This window comes from Propithecus coquereli, unplaced genomic scaffold (assembly GCF_000956105.1).
Source record: "Propithecus coquereli isolate 6110/MARCELLA unplaced genomic scaffold, Pcoq_1.0 Scaffold86, whole genome shotgun sequence".
NCBI lineage: Eukaryota > Metazoa > Chordata > Mammalia > Primates > Indriidae > Propithecus > Propithecus coquereli.
In genome coordinates this window covers 3,189,142-3,215,825 of record NW_012154840.1, presented here as the reverse complement: position 1 = coordinate 3,215,825, position 26,684 = coordinate 3,189,142, and the positions used below count along the sequence as shown (strand labels likewise).

The window sequence follows — 26,684 nt, the reverse complement described above, 5'->3', positions numbered from 1 at the left end:
TAATGCTGAAGTCAGGGCTTTCAGTGTACCCATCAGCAGAATAGTATACAGTACTTCCCTTCCATCCTCCCCCCTTCTAAATTTTCAATGTCCGTTACATAGTTTATGACCATATATATCCCTTGTTTAGCTCCCACTTATAAGTGAGAACGTGTGGTATTTGTTTTTCCATTCCTTTTTTTTTTTTTTTTGAGACAGCGTCTTACTCTGTTGCCCTAGGGTAGAGTGTGATGGTGTTCTTGCCGTAGCTCACTGCAGCCTCAAACTCCTGGGCTCAAGTGATCCTCATGCCTCAGCCTCCCATGTAGTTGGGAATATAGGTGTGCACCACGAGATCTGGATAATTTTTCTATGTTTTCGGTAGAGACAGGGTCTCACTCTTGCTTAGGCTGGTCTTAGACTCCTGAGCCCAAGTGATGTTTTTCTATTCCTGAGATACTTCACTTAGGATAATGGCCTCCAATTCCATACAAGTTGCTGCAAAAGACATCATTTCATTCTTTTTTATGGCTGAGTAGTACTCCATGGTATGTATATACCACATTTTGTTTTTTATTTTGAGACAGAGTCTCACTCTGTTGCCCAGGCTAGAGTGCCGTGGTGTCAGCCTAGCTCACAGCAACAACCTCAAACTCCTGGGCTCAAGCGATCCTTCTGCCTCAGCCTCCCAAGTAGCTGGGACTACAGGCATGCACCACCATGCCTGGCTAATTTTTTCTATATATTTTTTAGTTTTCCAGTTAATTTTCTTTCTATTTTTAATAGAGACGGGGTCTCGCTCTTGCTCAGGCTGGTCTTGAACTCCTGAGCTCAAACTATCCACCCGCCTCGGCCTCCCAGAGTGCTAGGATTATAGGCGTGAGCCACTGTGCCCAGCCCCACATTTTCTTTATGCACTTGTCAGTTGATGGGGACTTAAGTTCATTCGATATCTTTGCAATTGTGAATTGTGCTGCAATAAACATTTGAGTACAGGTGTCTTTTTTATAAAATGACTTCATTTCATTTCAGTAGATACCAAGAAGTGGGATTGCTTGATCTACTTTTAGTTCTTTGAGGAATCTCCATACTGTTTTCCATAGAGATTGTACTAGTTTACGTTCCCACCGACAGTATATAAACATTCCATTTTACTGCATCCCTGCCAAAATCTATTGTTTTTTGAGTTTTTAATAATGGCCATTCTGATAGAGGTAAGGTGGTATCTTATTGTGGTTTTAATTTGCATTTACTGATGATTAGTGATGGTGAGCATTTTTTCATGTGTTCGTTGTGGGCCTAGAGTTTTCTTTGTGGGAAAATTTTTTTCCTACAATTTTCATTTCATTAATTGATTAGGTCTTAGGACTTTTAGATTATCTATTTCTTCTTGGATGAGCTTGTGTCTTTTATTGAATTGGTCCATTTCATCTAAATGTTGAGTTTATTGACATATAATTGCTTACATTGCTCCCTTATTATCCTTCTAATACCTGTACAATCTGTATCGATGCTACCTCTTTTATTTCTCCCCTCCCCAGAGGACTAGGCTTGATACTTCTATTATTTCTGATAATGGTAATTTATATTTTCTCTCTGTTTTCCCTTATAAGTTTAGATAGAAGTTTATCAATTTTATTGATCTTCTCTAGGCAGCTTTTGCATCTATATATTTTCTCTCTTGTTTTTCTGCTTTCTATTATATTTTACTGACTATTGTTTTGATCTTTATTGTTTCCTTCTGCTGACTTGGGTTTAATTGCTCTTATTTTTTCTAGTTTTTAAAGGTGGAACCTGAGGTTATTGATTTGAGACCTTTCTTCTTTTCTCATATAAGCATTTAGTACTATAAATTTTCCCCTAACTACTGCTTTAGTGGCATATCAGAAATTCTGACATGTTAAGTTTTCATTCTAATTCCATTCAAAATACTTTCAAATTTCCTTTTTTATTTCCTCTTTCACCCATGGGTTATGTAGAAGTGTGTAGTTTCCAAAGATTTAGAGATTTTTCTAGAGAACTTTCTGTTTTTTTAAAAATTTCTAATTTAATTACATTGTGGTCAGAGAGCATACTTTGTTTGACTTGAATCCTTTTGAATTTAGTGAGATTAATTTTATGGCCCAGAATGTGATCTGTCTTGGTTAATGTTCCATCTGCATTGGAGAAGAAAGTGTATTTTGCTGTTAGGTAGTCTGCAAATGTCAATCAAGTGAAATTAGTTGATAGTTTTGATCAAGTCTACTATTTTCTTACTAGAGATTCTACTGCTACTTGTTACATCAATTGTTGAGAGAGGGGTATTGAAATGTCCTCCCATTCTTATTTCTCCTTGCAGTTCTTTTACATTGTGATTGATGAATTTTGAAGCTCTGTTATTAGCTGCATATGTATTTAGGATTGTTATGTCCCTTTTATTAATTGGCCCCTTTATCATTATGAAATGCTGGTCTTTATCCCTGTATATTCTTTGCTTTGAAATCTACTTAGGTATTAGTATAGCCTTTGAGCTTTCTTTTGAATAGGGTTAGAAAGGTATGTTAATTTGTCTCATTGATTGTGATGATAATTTGTATCATTGGCTTAAAAGGTTTCTTTTACTATAAAGTTAATTATTGAGTATTTTGTATTTACTTTTTGGTAATTAGTAAGTATTTTGTAGGGTGGTCCTTTGAGATTGTGTAAATATCCTCTTACTCATCTAATTTTTTCTACTAGTTTTAACATGGATTAATAATAATTTTCCCTCTATCAGTTATTCCTGTGATGCTTGCCAAATGGTGATTTTCTGATTTAATTATTGTTTCTTCATTTATTAATTGACATTCTTCTGTGAGGTAGAGTTTTCCTTTCTGAAGTGTTTGTAAATATGTTGAATTAAAATATGTGATAGCACTAACACAAAATGTATGAGGGGTATGATGCATGGAATAATGGCCCCCCCAAAGATGTCCATGTCCTAATGTCTGGAACCTGTGTTACATGGCAAAAGGAACATTGAAGATGTGATTGATTTAAGCGTCTTGAGATGGAGGCATCATCCTGTATTGTTTAGGTGAGCCTGATATAATCACAAAGGACCTTATAAGTAAAAGACAGCTGCAGGAGAGTCAGGGAAGGAGATGCAAGGTCAGAAGCACAGGTCGGAGTGATGTGATTGGGGACTGAAAGCCCTAATCCAAGGAATGCCAGCAGCCTCTAGAAGCTGGAATAATCAAGGAGATGGATTCTTCCCTAGAGCCCGCAGAGAGTAATACAACCCTGCCAACACCTTGGTTTTTCACTTTTCCCTTGACTGCAAGATGAAATCCTTTAGTCTCTGTTAGTCCCTGTAGATTGGAGGGTAGCTCTAAAGCCTTGATTAAATAGAGGTTAAAGATTTTTGGTGAGAATACTTCATAGGCGATGCATAGGAGGCACATGTTGCCTTGTTGTTAGTGATACTAATATTGATCACTGAGTTAAGGTAGATTTTTGTCCCCTTTACCTCAGTTTACCTACTGATACCCATTTTGGACTACAAACCTCCAGAATTATAATGTGTTTGTGGTAATTTGTTACAGCAGCAATACAAGGAGGTATTAAATAGAGCTAACATGTTTTAAAGTTTTTGCATTGTCCAGGCAGAGGTAAAAGTTCTAATTTAAGGTAAACTGTAAAAAGTCAAGGAGACATTTTGTAATCTCTAGGGTACTAAACGAATAAAATTTTAAAAAGTATAACTAGCAAGCTATTACATGACTAAAAGGGAATAAAGAAAAATATTTATATGTGATTAATCCAAAAGAAGGCAAGAAAGGAGAAAAAAGGATCAAAGAACCCTTGGGACAAATAGAAAAATGATAGCAAGATGATAGATATAAACCCAAATATATCTGTAAATGGACCAAATAATACAGTTCAGAGCAGAGCTTATAAGAAGGTTTAAAAAAAAAAAAAAAGCCCAGACTGGAACCAGTGCTTTAGCTTGTAAATAGGATTCCTCAGAGAGAGACTCGACACAGAGAGAAGAGAAGACAGCCATCTGCAAGCCTAGGAGAGAGGTTCAGAAGAAACCAACCCCGCTGACACCTTGATCTTGGACTTCTAGCGCCCACAGTTAGGAGCAGAACAGGAAGGAGCAGGATATTGGCAGAGATCAACCACCAAGAGGCTTGGAGTCCAGCGAGAAGGGTCGGTGGAGAGGCTTATTTCTCCCTCCCCGACATCTCTGGCAGTTAGTGGGCTCTGGAGCTACTAGAAGGTTCTTCTACCCTCACAAGCCTTTAAGCTGCTACTGCCAGTGAACTGGGAGCTTCTTAAGGACAAAGAACCAGGCAGCTGGTACCCTCGGGGTCACTTCCCGTCACCACAGACCTGAGCCCAGATGGCAGGCATCAATATTGCTTCTCCACCCACCATGTATCTTTGTCCTCCCCAGGGGGCCTCAGCCCCTCAGTTTTCGTCTCGCTCATTCTCACACAAACATTTCCCAAGTCCGGCCCAGACTGTGGGAGCCACAGGGGGTCGGTGGATCTTGGGGGATCTATGTGACTCCAGAGTCTAGACATTCTGGGTGGGCTGCCTTCTGGAGAGAGGGACAGAGATGACCAGAGTGCTAGCTTTCTTCCACTCGGACTCTTTTCCTCCCCTTCCCCTGCCCCACCCATGGCTGCTGAGAGATGATTGAGCTGCAGCTCACAGAAACTGCTTCTCCCCTCTGTTGGTGCATCCACTACACCAAGCCTTCCACAGAGAGTGGGGCTGAAACCTTTCCAGACTCTTTTTCTCCCTTTCCCCTTCCCCACCTGTGGGCCACTGAGAAAAACAACAGAGCCACCAGGCCAAGGCTTCCACTGAGAATGGGACTCAGACCTATCCTCTAGGGGTCCTGCAGGGACTGAGGGGTGCTCAGACTGTGAGCTCCCTGCCCATCAGCCCTCCCTGGTTCCGCTGGCCTGGCAACTCCATCAGTGCAGAGGCATGCCTTGAGGTGGAGGGACGTTGAACCTGCTTGGGCACCCCGTGGGCTACTTGGGACTGGTGCACTTCTCCCTGCCATGGTTAGGGATTGATCTTCCAGAAAGGAGACAGGTCCATAGGTGTCAATAGCATTGCTTGGGGGCAAGGAGGGGAGATTTGTGATTCAGTGAGGCCACTACAGCTCCTTCCTGGTGGCTTTGCCTAGAAGCTTGGAGCAGACCTGTGACCCCTGCTGAAACAGCTACCTTGCCAGCTTTGGTGGAGCCTGAGGGCAAGCTCACCCAACCCAGCCCTACCCAGCCCTACCTAGCCTCACTCCCCCACCAGCCTCTGCTGTGGTGGAGAATAAGGACTCACCTGGAAGTTCCAGGGCCCCACCCACCACCTGGGGCAATCAAGTATTTGTCTGGAGGGACTAGAGATGGTCACAGGACCCAAAAACAACATTGCAGCTTCTTCCTTCTGGCAAGTGCCACCTACTGACAGGGAGGTCAATTTGTACACCCTTTACAGCATTTACTGACTCAATCATACAGGGTGTAATTGAGACTCACCTACAAGCACCACCCACTGTCTCCGAGATTAAACTGGGCATGCCATTATCTACTCAAAAGAAAATCCAAAAAAAAAAAAAAACCCCAAACAACTAAATGCTGTTTACAAGAAACACACTTTCAATGTAAAGGTCACAAAAAGGTCGAAAGGACAAGGATAAAAAAATATAGAAATAGGCCGAGCGCCGCGGCTCACACCTGTAATCCTAGTGCTCTGGGAGGCCTAGGCGATCACTTGAGTTCTGGAGTTCGAGACCAGCCTGAGCAAGAGTGAGATCCTGTCTCTACTAAAAAAAAAAAAATTAGCCGGGCGTGGTGGCACATGCCTGTAGTCCCAGCTACTTGGGAGGCTGAGGCAGGAGGATGGCTTGAGTCCAGGAGTTTGAGGTTGCAGTGAGCTATGATGATGCTACTGCCCTCTACCAGGGGCGAAAGAGTGAGACTCTGTCTCAAAAAAAAAAGGTTAAAATGGTGCATTTTATATTATGTATATTTTACCACAACTTAAAAAAACTTGTAAAAAGTATTTTCCTTTCTTAGGAAATGAGCATTTTGCTATACCCCATAAATGTCTTTAGAGAAAGAACAAATGTCATATAAAATGGTGTGTGAGGGAAATCTTCTCTGACTTCCACTGAGTGTTCTGAATGGCAACAACTTAAATAGCAGCAAAACATGTTGGACATATCCATTTTTAATAGAATATTGCAGTTCATGGCTTTATAGGACAAACATTGGGGGGAAATTCAGTGTTGGGAAAAAGAACAAAATGGAAGTCAGGTATTTTTTCCCTCTTTGTTCTGTGGTATAGTGCAGAGTCTTCTCTCACAGCTAATGGAAATATGGTAGAAACTCTCTTAACCATCCAGTGGTTGGCCAATTGAAGAAGGAAGTCATAAAATTATGTATATATAGCGTAGTCATTTTGTAAAAACCTAAAACAAATGTTCATTCTTTCTCCAATATCTGTAGGGCCAAGGCCTTTTCTCTGCCTATTGGTCTTTTGGAATTCCTCCTTTTCTTCCTTGTATAAACCATACCCATGTTGCTTTGTTCCAGATTTCCATTTTTTAGTTTGGTTTTGTTAAAATAGAGAACAAGCTTAAAAGAGCAGAATTCTTTTAGATTTTTATGATTACCCTCTAATCTCTTAAGGTTGCTTCATGTGCAGCTATTTTAGCAGTAACTTTACTACTCACCTTTGTTGAGCATTCCTAAAGCATTCAACTTTGTTTTCATAGACAGCACAGCTCTCTTTTATGCTCTTATTTCATCAGTTTACATAATATTTAATTAAATCACATGATTATGAGAAGTTCAATGATTATAAACAGCTTGGGAGCAAACACAGCTGAATCTCAGTATGCCAGTAATTCTACTGGTGGGAAAAAGGAATGTGCATCTAAGTACCAGGCAGAAGTAGTAAGCATTCTGTGGGCATCTGAATATTTTAGTGATAGAAAGGAGACCAAAGAATCTTGCCTTTCTTTGCTGTCACGACATAACGGTGGACCATTTTCTACACTGTATTTTTACGTGTGATGAAAGATGGATTCTTTTTGCCATGTGCAAGTGTTCAGCACAATGATTAGATAAAGATGAAGTGCCAAAACACAGTCCAAAACTGAATATTCATCAAAAAAAAGCTAATGGTGTCTGTTTGGTGGTCCAGCGCTGGTATTATCCACGATAGCTTCATGAAACCTAGTCAATCCATTATAGCAGATGTCTACTGCAACAAATTGGACAAAATGATGAGGATGCTTGTGATTAAGCAGCTGAAATTGGTCATTAGAGACAGGCCAATCCTCTTGCAAGACAACGCTTGACTACATGTGGCACAAACAACATTGCTAAAACTACAGAAGCTGGACATGGAAACTCCCTGTCATCCACCGTATTCTCTAGACCTTCCACCAACTGATTACCACTTCTTCCAGGCTTTGGACCACTTCTTGCAAGGAAAAATATTCAATACTCAACAAGGTGTGGAAAATGCTTTTCAGTATTTCGTCGCCACTAGCTCTTCAGTCTTCATTGCTGCTGGCGTAAACAAACTACTGTTAAGATGACAAAACTGTGTTGATAGTTTAGGTGCATACTTTGATTAGACATGCCGCTTCTTGTTTAAGATATAATAAATTACGCTTTTGATTTGAAATCGGACATTTCATATTTAATGACCTAATAAGTATGTACTGGTACGTCATCATTGTTTTAATTTGCATTTCCCTGATGACATATGATGTTGGACATCTTTTCCTGTGCTTATTTTGGTGTATCTTCTTTAGCGAGGTGTCTGTTAAGGTTGTTGGCCCAGTTTTAAATCAGGTTGTTTATTTTCTTTTTAATAATTAAAACCTTTAATGATATTTTAATGTCCAGTAGGGTAATTAGCATCATTATCCTTTTAGCAATGGCTTTTATAAAATTAATGACAGACTTCAAATGTTTGGTCAAACTAAGTTGTCATTTCCAGCCTCACCAAACTTTTATCATTTTTTTGTAGTGTACTTATTCTTAAGTTATGGCAAATATAAAATAAATGTTTTTTAGCTTATTGTATATAAATGGTTAAATACTGACAGTTATTTTTTGTTTTCATAGGCATTTAATGTTTTTGCATTAGTGGTTTTCAGCACTATTTTGTCTTAAAACTAAAATTGTAGGATGGATTTTTCCCTATGAAGAAAGCCATAATGTTACAGGCAGTCCTTGATTTACCTACAGATTGTATCTGACAAGGCTGAATCATGTGATTGTTTTGATGGGGGGAAAAGGCATTCTGACCTACAAACAGTCTTCTTAGATTCTAAGATAGACTACTGTACCAAGACCCATATTTAACCCATAACATGGTTGAAAAGTAGCTGACTTTTTTGTAATGTCAAATAGTTGAGTTCTACTTCATTTTATCTTCCTGGGATAATGATAGCTGCCTGTCTGAGGCAAGAAAAATTTCATATACATTAAAAACATGTTTTTTTTCCTTTAGTCTACTATTGACATGGCAGTAGTTGCTCAGCCCCTTGTGGAAAGGCACATATTAATATAGTAGATACTTGGGGAATATGTCTCACTTTCTGGGAAACCTGTCCCCACCTGTGTTCATTGCAAGGTATCAGTATTTTTCAAGCATTCTCTCCACACTACCCCCATCTTTGGCTGGTTTTACTTCATGCCTTTTGCAGATATTGTCCTATTACGTTAATCCTTTTGAGGCTATTGTTAGCTCTGGACTCCAGCCTGAATTGGCTGTATGAGCGTGGGTGAGTCTGAGCCTTAGCTTCCTTAATTTTTAAAGGAGGCTACCACCCTATTTATGTTGCAGGATTGTTGTGAGATTCATGTATATGAAAGGTTTTGTCAACTATCCAGTGCTATAGGAATCTGAAGTACCTGTATTGTTGTCATAGGACAACTTATTTGTAGAGATGCTGTGACTTGCTCAGGAGTCACAAAAATGGCCAGTAAAACACACTGCATGGTTAAAATTTGAACGTTCTGTTCTTTTTTGACCTTACTGATATGTCTTAAGTATTGCCACCTAATATTTTAGGAATGATCAAATGAAAAGGACTATTATGTTTTAAAACATACACCTGCCTACTCCAGCTGTTTCATCTGGAATCTTAGTCCTCTATTTATATAATGGCAGTTGTGTGATGAAAGAAATTAGAGACCCAGTATTTTGAAAGCAGGTTAAGTAATAAGATTAATTTTCATTTTAAAGGCTTACACAATTTAAAAGAAAGAGATGCATTATATAAAATAATAGAGAAGCTAATGCTTTCCCCTTTTGTTTTCATCTTAGAGGTGGTAGTGATTTTAAATAAAAGCAAATGGATAAGAAAAATTAAATTTATCTGGAAATATTATATAAATACTCTGAAGGCAACTGGTTCAATGTTGTTTGCATAGCTAGATCATCAATATTTAATAAAACAGGCATGTTTTATAGCCCTTGTATCACAGAAATGGGTGATTCGGGCTGTTTGTATGTTTGAGTTTATCATTGGTCTCACTGAATTATTCAATTTCAGTAACTTTCCTCTTAATTTCTCTGTACTTCCTATATTTTTTCTTCTTTATTTCCCCTTAAAATGAGCTGGCTCTTTAAAAAATCATTATAGTGAAGTCATTTAGACAAAAAGTATAGGGAACCCTATAACATACCATATCCACTATCTAGCCCAAGAGGTTAAACATTACATATATAGTTGCAATTCCCCTTTGTGCTCTTCCCCCTCAAACTCGTGAATTTGGAGTTTACCATTCCTATGCACACATTTATATTTTGACTATCACAACTGCATATGTGTACATACAAAAACAATATATGACATTGTTTTTTGTTTTTAAACTTTTTTGTATCCTTTTTTTGAGGGTTGAATCTCTGTTGTTTTATTTATCTACAGTAAGAACTAGGAATGGTAACTTAACATCTCTCAGTCATGAGTTTCTCAATTTAAAATATACCAGTGATACCTACATTACTGGGTTGTTGTAAGGATTTATTAATTCAAAAATATTTATTAAGAATGTTATATACCTAGGATAGTTCTAGTTAATGAACTACAAAAACAAATAAATGTAGCCCTTAACAAGCTTGCAGTCTAATGCATCAGGAAAGACAAATGTAAAATCCACACACTAAACCATAATAGCAACTGTGATAGATACACACACAGGGTTCAGCAGATACATAAAGGAGGGTTGATTACTTTTAAATGGCTTTATGGCAAAAACATATCTTCCACCAGACAGTGATTAAAAGGCTGCAAGAATTTAACCTGCTGCATCATAACTTTACTTATAAATGGCATTTAGTGTTATTACTATACAACTTCACTTCGAAGTTTGGTACAGTGATGAAGTTGGCATCATGTCCAGAATTGTAATATCAGGAGTCAGCCTAGAGCATGGGATTCGGTAGAATATGGAGCAAAGAGAACTTGATGCCAAGATTTATATAAAGACTGTCCAGGAAGAAAGGGGACTAGAGAAGCTTGTGTCATATTGCAAAGCAAAAGTAGTAGGGAATAGGCCAGGCGCGGTGGCTCACGCCTGTAATCCTAGCACTCTGGGAGGCCGAGGCGGGTGGATTATTTGAGCTCAGGAGTTTGAAACCAGCCTGAGCAAGAGCGAGACCCCGTCTCTACTAAAAAATAGAAAGCAATTAGCTGGACAACTAAAAATATATAGAAAAAACTAGCCGGGCATGGTGGCGCATGCCTGTAGTCCCAGCTACGTGGGAGGCTGAGGCAGAAGGATCACTTGAGCCCAGGAGTTTGAGGTTGCTGTGAGCTAGGCTGATGCCACGGCACTCTAGCCCGGGCAACAGAGTGAGACTCTGTCTCAAAAAAAAAAAAAAAGTAGTAGGGAATAAGGACCAAAGTGAAGCGATGGCAACTAAGAACAAGGAACAAGGTTCAGAGTATGGAACGCTTTCCCCCACTACCCTGCAACATACACGCCTGGAAATGTTATTGAGTGGAAATGTCAGGTTTTAGTCTACAATGTTGGTTCTTGACATGCTCGTGGCTGAAGAATGACTGGATGCACCAAAGGAAGGCAAGCACGAAAATGAGGTTTATTGAGGAGAGAAAGATAGGATTATAGCAAAAGAGCAAGATATAGGTTTACAGACCATGATACATACGCCACAGATGATGACTGGACCCATTGTCACAGCAAGGGAAGAGCAAAAGGAAGGGCGCAAAAGGTGTATCCTTCTTTTTAAAAAAATACATCAACATTTTATTTTTTTATCTACGATCATTGATTTATTTGTTTTGCATACCTTTAAAATGTATATGGATGGTATCAAACTGTCATTTTGCAGTTTACTTTTTTCTTAGAACATTGTTTTTAATATTTTTTATGCTGATACTTGCATCTCTAGTTCATTTAAAAAATTTTTATTGACACATTGTAATTGTACATATTTATGGGATACAATTTGATGTTTCAGTACCTACATATGTTGTATAATGATCAAATCAGGGTATTTAGCATATCCATCACCTCATACATTTATCATTTTTTTGTGATGAGAATATTCAAAAACCTTTCTTCTAGCTATTTTCTTTTTAAGAGACAGGGTCTCACCCTGTCTTCCAGGCTGGAGTGCAGTGGAGTGATCATAGCTCACTGCAGCCTCAAACTCCTGGGCTCAGGTGATCCTTCCATCTCACGCCCAGCTACTCTTCTAGCTATTTTTTAATATATAATACCTTACTGTTGACCAGCCTGAGCAAGAGCGAGACCTCGTCTCTACTAAAAATAGAAAGAAATTGGCTGGACAACTAAAAATATATAGAAAAAGTTAGCCGGGCATGGTGGCGCATGCCTGTAGTCCCAGCTACTCGGGAGGCTGAGGCAGGAGCATTGCTTGAGCCCAGGAGTTTGAGGTTGCTGTGAGCTAGGCTGACGCCACGGCACTCTAGCCCGGGCAACAGAGTGAGACTCTGTCTCAAAAAAAAAAAATAATAATAATACCTTACTGTTAACAAAACACCAGAATTTATTTCTCCTATCTAATTATCACTTTATACCTCATTCACCAACCACTTTTCATCCTCCCTTCCCCCATCCTTTTCCCAGTCTCTGGTAACCACTGTCCTACTCTCTGCTTCTGTGATATCAACTTTTTTTTTTAGATTTCATATATGAGTGAGATCATGCAGTATTTGTTTTTCTATGTCTGGCTTATTTCACTTAACATCTTCCATGTCCATCCCTGTTGTCACAAATGGCAGGATTTCATTCTTTTATGGCTGAATAGTATTCCATTGTGTGTGTGTGTGTGTGTGTGTGTATACACACGTACATACACATATGTATACCATATTTTCTTTATTCATTCATCTGTTGTTGGATTCTTTAGTTGACTCCATATCGTAGCTATTATAAATAGTGCTGCAATAAACATGGGAGTGCAGATTATCTCTTCAACATACCAATTTCATTTCCTTTGGATATATACCCAGTAGTGGGATTGCTTGATCATATAGTAGTTCCATTTTTAGTTTTTTGAGAAATCTCCATACTGTTTTTCATAGTGGCTATACTAATCTACGATTCCATCAACAGCGTACTATTGTCCACATTCTCGCCAACACTTGTTTTCTTTTGTTTTTTTGATAATAGCCATTCTAACTGGAATGAGGTTGTATCTCATTGTGATTTTGATTTGTATTTCTCTGGTAATTAGTGATGTTGAGCATTTTTCATCACCTGTTGGCCATTTGTATGTCTTCTTTTGAGAAATGTCTATTAAGGTCTTTTGCCTATTTAAAAATCTGGTTGTTTGTGTTTTGTTATTGTTGAGTTGTTTAAGTTCTTTATATATTCTGGATATTAACCCCTTGTCAGATGTATAGTTTGAAAATATTTTCTCCCATTCTGTATGTTGTCTCTCCACTTTGTTGTTTCCCATTTCTGTGCAAAAGCTTTTCAGTTTGATGTAATCCCATTTGTCTTGTCTGTGCTTTACAGGACTTTAAAAAAAAATCTTTGCCCAGCCCAATGTCATAAAGTATTTCCCCTATATTTTCTTCTAGTAATTTGATAGTTTGAGTTTTATATTTAATCCATTTTGGGTTGATTTTTGTATATCAAAATACAAAAATTGTGAGAGGTTGGAGTCTAGTTTCATTCTTCTGCATGTGGCTGTCCAATTCTCCTTGCACTGTTTGTTAAAGAGACTGTCTTTTTCCCAGTGTGTGCTTTTGCTACCTGTGTTGAAAGTTAGTTAGCATAGGTGCATGAATTTATTCTGTTCTATTGCTCTATGTGCCTATTTTTATGCCAGTACCATGAGGTTTTGGTTACTATAGCCTGGTAGTATATTTTGAAATCAGACAGTGCGATGCTTCCAGCTTTGTTCTTTTTGCTTAGGATTACTTTGGCTGCTTAGGATTACTCTGGCTATTTGGGGTCTTTGTGTTCCATATGAATTTTAGGATTGTTCTCTCTCTTTATGTGAAGATTGTCATTGGTATTTTGATAGGGATTGCATTGAATCTGTAGATTGCTTTGGGAAGTATGGACATGATAACAATGTTAATCCTTCTTATCCATGAGCATGGATGTCTTTCCATTGGTTTGTATTCTCTTCAGTTTCTTTCATGAGTGTTTTGTAGTTTTCATTATGGAGGTATTTCACCTCTTTAGTTAAATTTATTCCTAGATATTTCATTTCATTTTTTGTAGCTATTGTAAATGGGATTACTTTTTTTATTTCTTTTTCATCTAGTTCATTATTGGTATATAGAAAAACTACTACTGATTTTTGCATGTTGATTTTGTATCCTCTGATTTTAGTGAATTCGTTTATTAGTTCTAATGTTTTTGTGGTAGATTCTTTAGAGTTTTCTATATATAGGATCATATCAGCACCTCTTGTATTATCCTGGATGCAGCTGGAGCCCATTCTAATTAGTGAAGTATCACAGGAATGGAAAAACAAGCACCACATGTACTCACCATCAAATTGGTATTAACTGGTCAACACTTACGTGCACATATAGTAGTAACATTCATCAGGTGTTGGACAGGTGGGAGGGGAGAGGAGGGGATGAGTATATTCACACCTAATGGGTGCAGTTCACACTGTCTGGGGGATGGACACGCTTGAAGCTCTGACTCGGGTGGGACAAAGGCAATATATGTAACCTAAACATTTGTACCCCTGTAAGTTGCTGAAATAAAAAAAAAATAAAAAGGATCAAATCATCTGCAACCAGGGACAATTTGACTTCCTTCTGAAACTTTTTTTCTCAACTGTGTTTATGGGTTTTATCCATGTTGCCACTTGTTTCAGGGTTTTCCAACCTCAGTGTTATTGACATTTGGGGCTGCATAATTCTTTGTTGTAAGGGGCTTTCTTGTCCATTATAGGATGTTTAGCAGTATCCTTGACCTCTACCCACTAGATGCCAGTAGCAGTCCCTCAGCCTACCCTGAGTTGTGACAACCAAAAATGTCTCCAGACATTAGGAAATGTCTCACTGGTGGTGAAATCACCCCTTCTCCCTTTGATAACCACTATTCTAGTTCATTCATGTTAACTTCTCTATCATGCTTCACTATAAATACACCACAACCTATTTTTCCTTTTTTTTTTTTGTTGATGGATATCTAGATTATTTCCAAAGTTTTAACTACTAGGAACACTGTTGCAATGAGTATTTTTATTCATGTTTGCACATGTGTGGCTCTGTCTAGGGTAATATGCTTAGGAGTGAAAATGTTGAGTTCTAATATGTGTATATCTTCAATTATCCCAGATATCGCCAAGCAATTTCCATAATTTTTATAGTAATTTATACTCTAACCACCTGAACAACAGAGATCCTGTTGTTCCACATTCTCACCAACACTTGGTGGTGTCAGATTTTGAAATTTTTATCTAACCTGATGGGGGTAAATGATATTCATTGTGGTTTTAATTTGCATTTCCTTGAGTACCACAAGGATAAAAAATTATCCAGATAGACTTGTATCCAAAAAAAGAATTGACTCATACTGTATGATAGTTTATTAAGGATACAGAAACGTTTCCCAAATTATAAGTACAAACTATTTTAGGTGAATTTTAAAATGATGTTTGAGGTTCTGTGAGCAGCATTAAGAGGTGGTTTTAAGCAATCATACTTCATTCATGCCATGTTTTGTACTCAACTTCTGTTTCTGTTTCCAAACCAGAGATGATGATCTGGTTATAAAATTGTTCTTCCTCTTAGAAAATGATATTACTGATGATGATTACCATCTGTGTTTAGGGAGTGCCTTGAAATACTTTAATAACTAGGAGTTATTTCCCTCAGTGTTGTTGGATGATCTTGTTCTCAGAGTCACTCATTACTAAGAGCTGGACGCCAGATCTGTCTCTTTGATACTGTGATTTCCCAGAAGCCTATATTTTTTCCCACACCATATTAAGTTGTTTATACTTTTACTCTGTTTTCTGAGTCATTTTGCTCAATGCAATAGGAGGTTACAAAAGATATTCCTTGTTTTATACCTATCTTTAAGACATTTAAAATGAAAAAGATGGACATAACATGTAACAAAATCAATTAGAGTTGTGTATATATGTAATAGAGAAATAAGAGTGAGATGGAATTCCTCTGAGGTTTGGTGTGTAAAGTCCAATTTAAGTAGAATTTCAAAAAAACAACACAGGTGAATTGTGAAAGCAGAAAAATATATATATTTTTATATGTATATGTATTCAGAGTTGGTTTGACATGCTTAAAATGTAGTGAGAAAAGTGGCTGTATTAATGTATTAATAATTTTTGTTTGTGCTCACGCTTTCTGGCCTGTCCAGTATGTACTTCCTGGATGAATTATTTAGTGCTTCTCTGCTTAACTGGTCTCTCTCAGTTCCTCAGGAAGCCTGAGAGATATTCTAGTACCTTGGTCTGGGGCATACCCCATAATAAAACTGTATTTCAGTCTTACATTCTTAACTAACCAGGTAAATTAGCCTTCATTTGCTGAATATATTTCATTCCAAAAGTTTGTTACCAGTTCTACTTGTTGAACTTGACGTTTTCCCATTTTCCCATAAATCAGTTTAGTCAGTTTTGGTAATGTTCCTAGCTCAGCCCTCAAAAGCCCCATTTGACTCATGACATTTGGGAGCTATATAGCACTAAGTCTGAGTGCTGTGTCCTGGACGCAGACAGCTATGTGCTATAAGAGGAATAAGGAAGAGTCTCCTTTTTTAAAGTACAGGACCATCCTTAGGCAAAATTTCGATAGGATCCATTTGTTTTAGATATTCTTGTACTTTCATTTTTATACCCTTGTACTGCTTCCCACTGATCCTCTCCCAAGGCCCTAATGCCTTCATGTTTGCCTTAAGTACCCCACCTTGTGCTCTCTACCTCGGCCCATCCTGTTCCCTTCATCCCACGTGTCTTTTGCTCCTGATTACCTTCCTTTCAAGTCCTATCTGGGCTTTTGTTCTCTAGCAGTAACTGACTTTGTGTAGATATTAACAGGTATAATCCAAACTATCAGCTCCCTACCTATCAAAGAATAGTTTGTATTTTAAAAAGAACATACAATGGATGTCAAGACAACTGACCTGGATTCAAAAGTCACTTCCTGGAGGAAAAGATATTTGGAGGGAGCTGTTCTAGATTAAATGAGGCAAAAGAGACATTAACAGCCAAATGCAATCTGTGAACCTTGTCTGGATCCTGAATTGGAAAAATAAAAGCTATAAAGGTTGTTCTTGGGACCTTTGGGAAAATTTAAATAGAGACTAGATATTATATGCACAATTATTGGTTTTCTTAGCTGTGATAATGATATTGTAGTTATGTACGAGTTCTTATTCTTTGGAAATTCATGCTGAAGTATTATGATTTGTAAATTTATATTCACATAGTTTAAGAAAAATAGAGCAAATATAGCAAAATGTTAACAATTGTTGAGTTAATGGGAATATACAAATGTTCATTGTACTATTTCAGCTTTCACATATGGCTGATATGAGTCAATTTCAAATCAAGTCAAATTATAAATTATCATTGTTCCAGAATTAGTGCTATTTGAATATTAAGACCAAGAGAGGTGGGGCTAGGGATGAATTTTTCTTTTAGCTTTTCTAAGATTTTTACATTTTAAAAATGAATAGCAACAACAAAAGAAAAAGTAGATGAATTGGACTTCTTCAGAATTAAAACTTTTTTACATCAATGGACACTATCAAGAGAGTGGAAAGATAACGAACTGAATAGGAGAAAGTATTTGGAAATCATGTCTGATAAGGGATTAATATCCAGATATATAAACAGCTCCTGCAATTCAACAACAAAATGATCCTATTAAAAAATGAGTAAAGTACTTGAATAGACATTTCTTCAAAGATATAGAAATAGCCAATAAGCACATGAAAAGATGCTTGACATCACTAGTAATCAGGGAAATGTGAATCAAAGCTACAGTGAGATACCACTTCACACCCACTGGGATGGCTGGAATCAAAAAGTCAGATAATACCAAGTATTGGTGAGGAGGTAGAGAAATTGGAACCCTCATACACTGCTGGTAGGGATATAAAAATAGTACAGCTGCTTTGGAAAACAGTCTGGCAGTTCCTCAATCAATTAAACATAGAGTTATTATACAACCCAGCAAGTCAACTCTTAGATATTACCCAAGACAGAAGTCCCCAACCTTTTTGGCACCAGGGACTGGTTTCATGGAGGTAATTTTTCCATGGACCAGGGAGCGGGGATGGTCTCAGGATGATTCAAGTGCATTGCATTTATTGTGCAGTCAAACCTCTCTGCTAACGATAGTCTGTATTCGCAGCTGCTCCCCCTCCCCAGTGCTAGCATCACTGCCTCAGCCATACCTCAGATCGTTAGGCATTAGATTCTCGTGAGGAACACGCAACCTAGATCCCTCGCATGCTCAGTTTACAGTAGGGTTCATGCTCCTCTGAGAATCTAATGCCATTGCTGATCTGACAGGAGGCAGAGCTTATGCAGTGATGCCAGCGATGGGGAAGTGCTGTAAAAACAGTTGAAGCTTTGCTCGCTGGCCTGCCACTCACCTCCTGCTGTGCTGCCTGGTTCCTAACCGGTCCACAGCCCAGGGGTTGGGGACTGCAGACCTAAGAGAAATGAAAACACAAAAATTTGTACATAAATATTTATAGCAGCATTATTTATAATAGTCAAAAGGTCGAAACAACCCAAATGTTCATCATCTGAACAATGTGTAAGCAAAATATGGTCTATCCATACAATGGTATATCATTCAATCATAAAAAGGAATGATGTACTGATATGTGCTATAACATGGAAGAACATTGAAAATATACTACATGAAAGAAGCAAATCACAAAAGACCACATATTATATGATTCCACTCATATGAAATGTCCAGAAAAAGAAAATCTATATAGATAGAAAGTGGATTAGTGGTTGCCTAGGACTGAAGGTGGTGGGCTAAGGAGGTGGTGAGTGATAGCTAAAGTGTTTGTTTTTGGGGGGTGATGAAAATGTTCTAAAATTGACTGTGGTGATGGTTGCACAAGTCTGTGAATATGCTAACACTATTGAATTCTATGCTTTAAATGCACAAGTTATAAGGTATGTGAACTGTATCTCAATAACGCTGTTTAAAAAATGGTGCTGGGAGAACTGGACATCCACACATAAAAGAATATACATTGGATCCTTACCATATACCACCTATAACAATTAAAATGGATTAAAAACCTAAATATAAGAGCCAAAACTATGAAAACTCTTAGAAGAAAACGTAAGAGTAAATCTTCATAACCTTGGATATGACAATGGTTTCTTAGATATGACACCAAAAACACAAGCCAAGCAACAGAAGAAAAAAATAGATAAATTGGATTTATAAAAATTAAAAGCTTTTGTGGTTCAACAGAGGCCATTAAGAAAGTGAAAAGAATGAAGTGCTGATGCATTCTACACGCTGATATACCTTGAAAACATTATGCGAAGTGAAAGAATCCAGACATAAAAAGGCTGCATATTGAATGAATCCATTTATGTAAAAAGATCAGTATAGGCAAATCCATAGAGATAGGAAGTGTTTACTAGGGGCTGTGAGTGGAGAGGAATGGGGAGTGATTGCTAATGGGTATAGGGTTTCTTTTTGAAATAATGAAAATATTCTGCAACTACATACTCATTATGGTTGCACATCCTTGTGAATCTACTAAAAACCTCTGAACTGTATACCTGATAGCATATGAATTATATCTCAATTTTGTAAAAGAATATATATGTCTTAGATCAAGCTGTTCTAACATAATACTATAGACTAGGTGGTCCAATTGTTCAAAGCTTCACAGAAACACATTGGAGCAGTTATTAATAGAAGAGTCTGTTAATCATCTTGCTTTGTTAGTAGCAGAGGGCATGGTTCAGCAGCATTTTCTGTTAAAGCTTTCTCTGAGCTTAGCAAAACTAAAGTGATACAGTAATCATTTGTATACCATTTGGAGTAAAAGGTACAAAAGGTTATATACTGAAAATTTTTTTTCTCACACTTAACTCCTATCCCTCCTTTCCCCTCACCAGAGGAAACCACTGTTTCCATGGGATATATTAGGTTGATCTGTATGAAATTACCAGCATTTGTCTATTTTTACATGAATCAATGGTGATTTCATGTGGTTCAACCTAATATCAGTGAAAAAACAGAGTCCTGCCTTCATGGAGTTTTCATTCTGGTGGGAAGTGCGTTAGTTAATTATTGCAATATAACAAATCACCCCAAAATTTAGTGGCTTAAAGCAAGAAACATTTATTATCTCACAGTTTCTGTGGTTGAGGTGTTTAGGAGTGGCTTAGATGGGTTTTTCTGGCTCAAGTTCTCTCGTGAACTTGTAGTCAATATGTTGGCTTGGGCTATAGTCATCTAAATGCTTAACTTGGGTCTGAAGGAGCAGTTTACAAGACTGTTCACTCACCTGGCTATTGGTAAGAGGCCTCAAGTCTTTGCTGTTTGTTGACATGAGGCCTCCATTCCTTGCCACATGAACCTCTCCATAAGGATGGCCTCATATATGACAGGTGGCATCCCCCAGATTGGGTGATTCAGGAGAGGAAAGTCACAATGCCCTTTTTTTCCTCTTGCAATACCTTTTATGACTTAGTCTTGGAAGTCACACCTTGTCACTTCTACCATAGTCTATTTGGTTTTTTTGTTGTTGTTGTTTGTTTTATTTTGACACAGAGTCTCACTCTGTTGGCCGGGTGAGTGCCGTGGTGTCAGCCTAGCTCACAGCAACCTCAAACTCCTGGGCTCAAGCGATCCTCCTGCCTCAGCCTCCCGAGTAGCTGGGACTATGATGCCCAGCTAACTTTTCTATTTTTAGTAGAGACGGGGTCTCACTCTTGCTCAGGCTGGTCTTGAACTCCTGACCTCAAGTGATCCTCCCACCTCAGCCTCCCAGCGTGCTAGGATTACAGGCGTGAGCCACTGTGCCCGGCCCCCATAGTCTATTTGTTAGAGGCAAGTGACTACGTTCAGGCCACACTCAAGGGGAAAGGAGTTAAATTCTACCTCTTAAAGGCAGGAGTAACAAAGAATTTGTGACCATATTTTAAAATCACCACAGGAAGACAAACAATAAGCAATAAACAATAAATAAGCAAATTATGTAATATGTTAGAAGGTGCTAAATTCTACAAAAAACATTAAAAAGAAATCAGAGGTGAGGGGAATCAGAGTATGTGTGTCTATGTGGAAGGGATTTAGGCTGCAATTTTAAATAGGGTGGTTAACACAGGCCTCATTAAGAAGGTTAGATTTGAGCAAAGACTTGAAGGAGACAAGGAGGTTAGCCTAGCAGATATCTGGAGGAAGAAAGTCCCAAACCAAGGAAGTAGCTAAAGCCAAGGCCCTGAGGTGGGAGTCATCCTGGCAAGAGGAACAGCCAGGAAGCCAGTACAATTGGCATAGAGAGAGGGGTTGGTGAACAGTAAAAGGGGAGGTCAAAGAGGTAAACTTGGGGGTGAGGGCTGGAGGACATTGTTGGCTGTTGTAAGGATTTTTGGTATTCTTGCTTAGTTCTTAATTATGTCTACTTCCAAATATTCAATGAGATTGTATGTGGGAGAATGTTTAATATCAGGAGTGTACTTTATGAAGGCTAGTTGCTTTTATTATTCAAGTATTGCAAATTTTTGTTTTTAGTTAGCATAGTCATAGAAACAACTTTCCTTTACCTCATCAAAGGCGATAAAAACTTTTTCTGAGGCAAGTAGAAAAGAATACCGATCATGTTTTATTACTAGCACATTTTTAATTGGGGAGGTGAGAGAAAAGTCGAGGAAAGATTATTTCCATGGCTGAAATTAAACAAGTTTATTGTTTCTAACAGGAATGTAAAGAAGAAATCAAAATGGACCCAAGTATGGGTGTGAATTCTGTTACCATCTCTGTTGAGGGTATGACTTGCAATTCCTGTGTTTGGACCATTGAGCAGCAAATTGGAAAAGTGAATGGCGTGCATCACATTAAAGTAAGTTACTTTTTTGGAAATTCAGGTCAAATGCCATTGACTAGAATTCTGCTAGGAAATTACTTCAAAACCGAGATGGAAGCAAACACATTGACACATCTGGCAATAAAGACTATCATACTTCTAACCCTGAAGCTAGATAAGTTTACTTTGACCCATTAATTCCTCTTTTTAAAAAAAGAAAATATGTGTGTATATTTCAATTTAAAAAATCTGAATGTGGAACCTTGAAATTACTGTGGTTGTGTATTTATAGATTTATGTTTTTATTACTCTGAATCTGATACTTAACTAAAATACATGTTCTCAGAGAATGGGTTAGTGGGTTTTCTTTCTCTTTTATAGCATGACAATTATTTTGCAATTAAAAATCGAAGTGAAAATACCTGGGAAATTACTAACACACCTTGTTTCTTATGATCAAGGAAGACATTATTATGAGCATCAACAACATTCTAAGTATACTATGGTTGAAGATGCAATTCAGGTTATAAAAAAGCCTTCTGAAGACTGCACGAGGTGCCTGTAGTTATCTTAAGATCTTCATGTGTACATGGCAGGGGTTGGAAACTGATGGCTGCCTGTAGGACAAATCCAGCTTTGCCACCTGCTTTCATATGGCCTGTAGGCTAAGAATGGTTTTCACATTTTTACGTAGTTGAAACAAAATCAAAGAAGAATGATATTTAGGAACACACAAAAATCATATGAAATTTAAATTTCTGTGTCTGTAAGTAAAGTTTCATTAGAACACAGCCACATTTATTCACTTATGTATTATTTATGGCTGCTTTTCCACTATAACAGTAGAGTTGAATAGCTGTGACAGAGCCCAAATGTTTTGCCCTTGTTGCTTCACACTGCTGCTTGCCACACTACAAAGCACAGTGATAGATGCTGTTATAATTTGACAGTGCCTTGAGGGCCACTTGTATCGCTATACCACAGCATTTCATTTATTTTGTATTACCAGCACATGCACATCATGTCAAAAAAAAAAAAAAAGAGAGAAAAATGGACTTTGGATGTAGTGCTTTTAAGGCACGGTGGAGTTTAGATTATTTTGTGATTGAATTAGATGTCCCAAGCATCGTTTATTATATAATGACATGAGCAGTACAGAAGAATACACTGTATGTCAACATTACCAGCCTAAAGTATTCATCACAATCTTCCCAGCACTAAGGAAAGCACCAGTCAGAAAAATTTGAAAATTTAAAATAAAGTATCTCATCACAGCAGAATTTCTTCACAAAAATAAAAAATTAAAATGATGTTACAACCAAAGTAAGTTTTGCAACTTTTCCTGTCAAGCCTGTTCCTTATCTGCAAAATTGATAGTTGCAGTGTCGGTAGTTCTACATCTTTCACAGAAATATTGTGATGTAATACTCACTGTCAAGTTTTTAACACATACCTCAACATACCATGTAAGTAACTATTATTGTAAAACTTGAGCTTCTTCCTTATTTCACTGATAGGCTTCTCCAAGTAATTCATATGGCAACATCTCTTCTTTATTTATTCTCACTTGATTTTGTCATAGCATCTTAACATATTTCCTGCTATAATTTTGTCAGAATCTTAGTGAAAAAGTGATTTATCTCCATATTCCAATTTTTCTGCAGTGAAAGTTAATTATTAATATGGTTATAATAAATAAGTAAGAAAAGCTAAACAGCTCGGTGGCAACTCCTAAACACCAGAACCCAAAGTACCACAGTCAACACAAAACGACCCAAAAGGGAACATAATTATACCCTTTCCTGTTGTATCCTGTAAAAATAAATTTAATGTTTCTTTGTGCTCATTTTTAGACATAGGCATAGTATGTTAAAGCTGCAAGGGGTCTTAGATATGACTTAGGGACTCTAACCCCTCATTTTATAGAGCAGGAGACTGAAGCCCAGATAATGAAGTGACTTGTGTTTGGTACACAGCTACCTAGTACCAAAGCAAAACTAGAATTGAAGTTCTGTGATTTCTGGCCCAGTGTGTTTTCTGGTAGTATAGTATCTGTCGATGCATTTTAATTTGCATATGGTTCTCAAACTTGTCATCTACAATTTGTTTTCATATAACTTCTGGAAAAAGCAACCTGATATTTCATCATAAAGGTGCCTCCTACCAGCAAATTGCCATTTTAGCTCTGTATCATTGGTCTCTGTAAATTCTCCCTGGAATACTTCTAGTATTTTCAGTACGAGAAACCTTGAATTATGTTTCATTTGTCATTACCTTTTTAATCTTTTTATTTACATGTTTATAAAAATGTCTTAGATTTAAAGGCTTTGGGGTCAGAAAGTATGTTTTGTTCTGTTTTTTAAAATTAATAACAATTTGCACTGTATACTTTTTTTTTTTTTTTTTTGAGACAGAGTCTCACTCTTTTTTTTTTTTTTGCCCGGCCTAGAGTGCCATGGCATCAGCCTAGCTTACAGCAACCTCAAATTCCTGGGCTCAAGCAATCCTCCTGCCTCAGCCTCCCGAGTAGCTGGGACTACAGGCATGCACCACCATGCCCGGCTAATTTTTTCTATATATTTTTAGTTGTCCAGCTAATTTCTTTGTATTTTTAGTAGAGACGGGGTCTCACTCTTGCTCAGGCTGGTCTCAAACGATCCTCCCGCCTCGGCCTCCCAGATTGCTAGGATTACAGGTGTCAGCCACCGCGCCCTGCCTGCACTGTATACTTGATGAGGTTTTTTGTTTGTTTTTGTTTTGAGACAGAGTCTTGCTTTGTTGCCCCGGGTAAAGTGCAGTGGCATCATCATAGCTCACTGCAACCTCAAACTCCTGGGCTCAAGCGATGCTCCTACCTCAGCCTCCCAAGTAGTTGGGACTACAGGCATGTACCACCATGCTTGGCTAATATTTCTATTTTTAGTAGAGATGAGGTCTAGCTCTTGCTCAGGCTGCTCTGGAACTTCTGAACTCAAGCAGTCCTCCTGCCTTGGCCTCCCAGAGTGCTAGGATTACAGACATAATCCAGGTTTCTCAATGTCAACACTATCGACATTTTGAGCCGGATAATTCTTTGTGGTGGTGGGTCATCCTGTGCTTTGTACGATGTTTAGCATCATCTCCAGCCTCTATCCACTAGATGCCAGTAGCACCTCTCCCCAGTTGTGACAACCAAAAATATCTCTAGACATATCTAGATGTCCCTGGGTGCAAAATTGCCCCCAGTTGAGAATTACAGTTATAGTCCCTTCCCAGAGAACCTACTATATGCCCTTTGGCTGTTCAGTTAATATTTCATGATGGTGAATTGTTTTATTGAACAGGCTCATGTGTCCCTGTTTCTTTTTCTTTCTTTCTTTCTTTCTTTCTCTCTTTCTCTCTTTCTCTCTTTCTCTCTTTCTCTCTCTCTTTCTCCCCCCCCCCCAAATGTTTGTCAGGACACTTTTTCTTCATATTAGCTTCTTATGGTTCTTTTTTGCCGGTGACAGGTACAGTGAGCAGTTGTTCTTAAACCACAGCATGAGATCAACTGAAGGGCTTGTTAAAACACAGATTGTTGGGCTTCACCCCTATAGTTTCAGATTCATTGGGTCTAAAAGGGGCCTATGAGTTTGCATTTCTAACAAGTACCCAGTTGATTCTAATGGTGCTGGTTTTGGGGCCACTGTTTGAGAATTGTTGTGTTGCATGGGATTTACTTACACTAAAATTTAGCATTATTTTTCTGAAATTCAAATTTAACCGAATGTCCTGTACTCTTATTTGCTAAATCTGGTAACCCTATTTTAAAGTCATCCTCCCATCCCACACACTGTTAGCCCCTCATAACCACTAATTGGTTTTCTGTCTCTAGAAGTTTTACCTTTTTTAAACTGCCACATAAATGGAATCACGCAGTATATAGCCTTTTGAGTCTGGCTTCCTTCAGTTACCTTAATGCACTTGAGATCCAGCCATGTTGTTGCGGGTATCACTAGTTCTTTCTTTTGTATTGCAGAGGGATATTCTATAGCGTGGGTGTACTACAGATTGTTTAACCATTCACTCATTAAGAAACATTTGGGTTGTTTCATTTTTTTTGTGATTTTTCATAAAATAATGCTCTGAATGTTTATATACCAGTCTTTGTGTGGAAATATGTTCCAATTTCTCTTGGGCAGATTAAAATTTTTCCATCATATTGTGAGTGTTATGTTTATCTCTTTGAGACGCTACCAAATGATTTACCACAGTGGCTATAACATTTTATCTTCCCCGCAGCAATGTTTGAGTGTTCCACTTTCTCTATATTCTCTCCAGCACTTTATATTATCAGTTTTTAAAATTATAGACATTCTAGGTCAGGCGTGGTGACCCATGCCTGTAATCCCAGCACTTTGGGAGGCTGAGGCAGGAGGATCATTTGAGGCCAAGAATTGAGGCCGGCCTCGGCAACATAGTAAGACCCTGTCTCTACACAAAAATATTTAAAAATTAACTGGTGGCGTGTGCCTGTAGTCCCAGCTAATCAGGAGGCAGAGGCGGGAGGATGGCTTTGGCCCAGGAGTTCAGGGTTGTAGTGAGCTATAATTGTTGCACTGCACTCCAACCTAGGTGACAGAGCCTTAAAAAAAAATATATATAGTATGTATAGTGGTATGTATGTATAGTGGTATGTAGAATTATGTCAATAATTCTATTTCCTTAATGGCTAATGATGTTGAGTATCTTTTCATGTGCCTGTTAGGCATTTGTATTCCTTCTTTGGTGAAATGTCTATTAAGTCTTTTGCCAAATTTTTAGTTGGGTTTTTTGTTTTCTTATTATTGAATTTTAATTATTTATATATTCTGAATATAAGTATTCTCTCAGATATGTGTTTTGAAAATATTTTTTCCAATCTGTAGCTTATCTTTTCAGTCTCTTAAAAGTATCTTTTAGAGAGAAGTTTTTACTTTCGATGAATTCCAATTTATCCACTTTTTCCCTTTTATGGCTGGTTTATGCTTTTGCTGTCATATCCAAGAAATCTTGGCCTAATCCAAGATCACAAAGATTTTTTTCCTGTATCTTTTTCTAAAAGTTTTATAGTTTTAGGTTTTACATTTAGGTCTGTGATCCATTTTTAATTAACTTGTATACATTGTTGGGTATGGGTTGATGTTAATTTTCTTTTTTGCATACGGATGTCCAGTTTTTCCAGCACCA

At 37.8% G+C, this 26,684-nt stretch overlaps 1 protein-coding gene across 2 annotated transcripts in view; it reads left to right on the top strand.

Moving 5' to 3' along the window:
* The first annotated feature begins 21,413 nt into the window (after window positions 1–21,413).
* ATP7A (ATPase, Cu++ transporting, alpha polypeptide) overlaps window positions 21,414–26,684 on the top strand; it is a 67,159-nt gene continuing 61,888 nt past the window's right edge. For both annotated transcript variants that reach the window (XM_012664087.1, XM_012664085.1), the window contains exon 1: window positions 21,414–21,533. In XM_012664087.1, coding sequence (XP_012519541.1) covers window positions 21,414–21,533 — 120 coding nt within the window. The remainder of the gene's footprint in view (window positions 21,534–26,684) is intronic.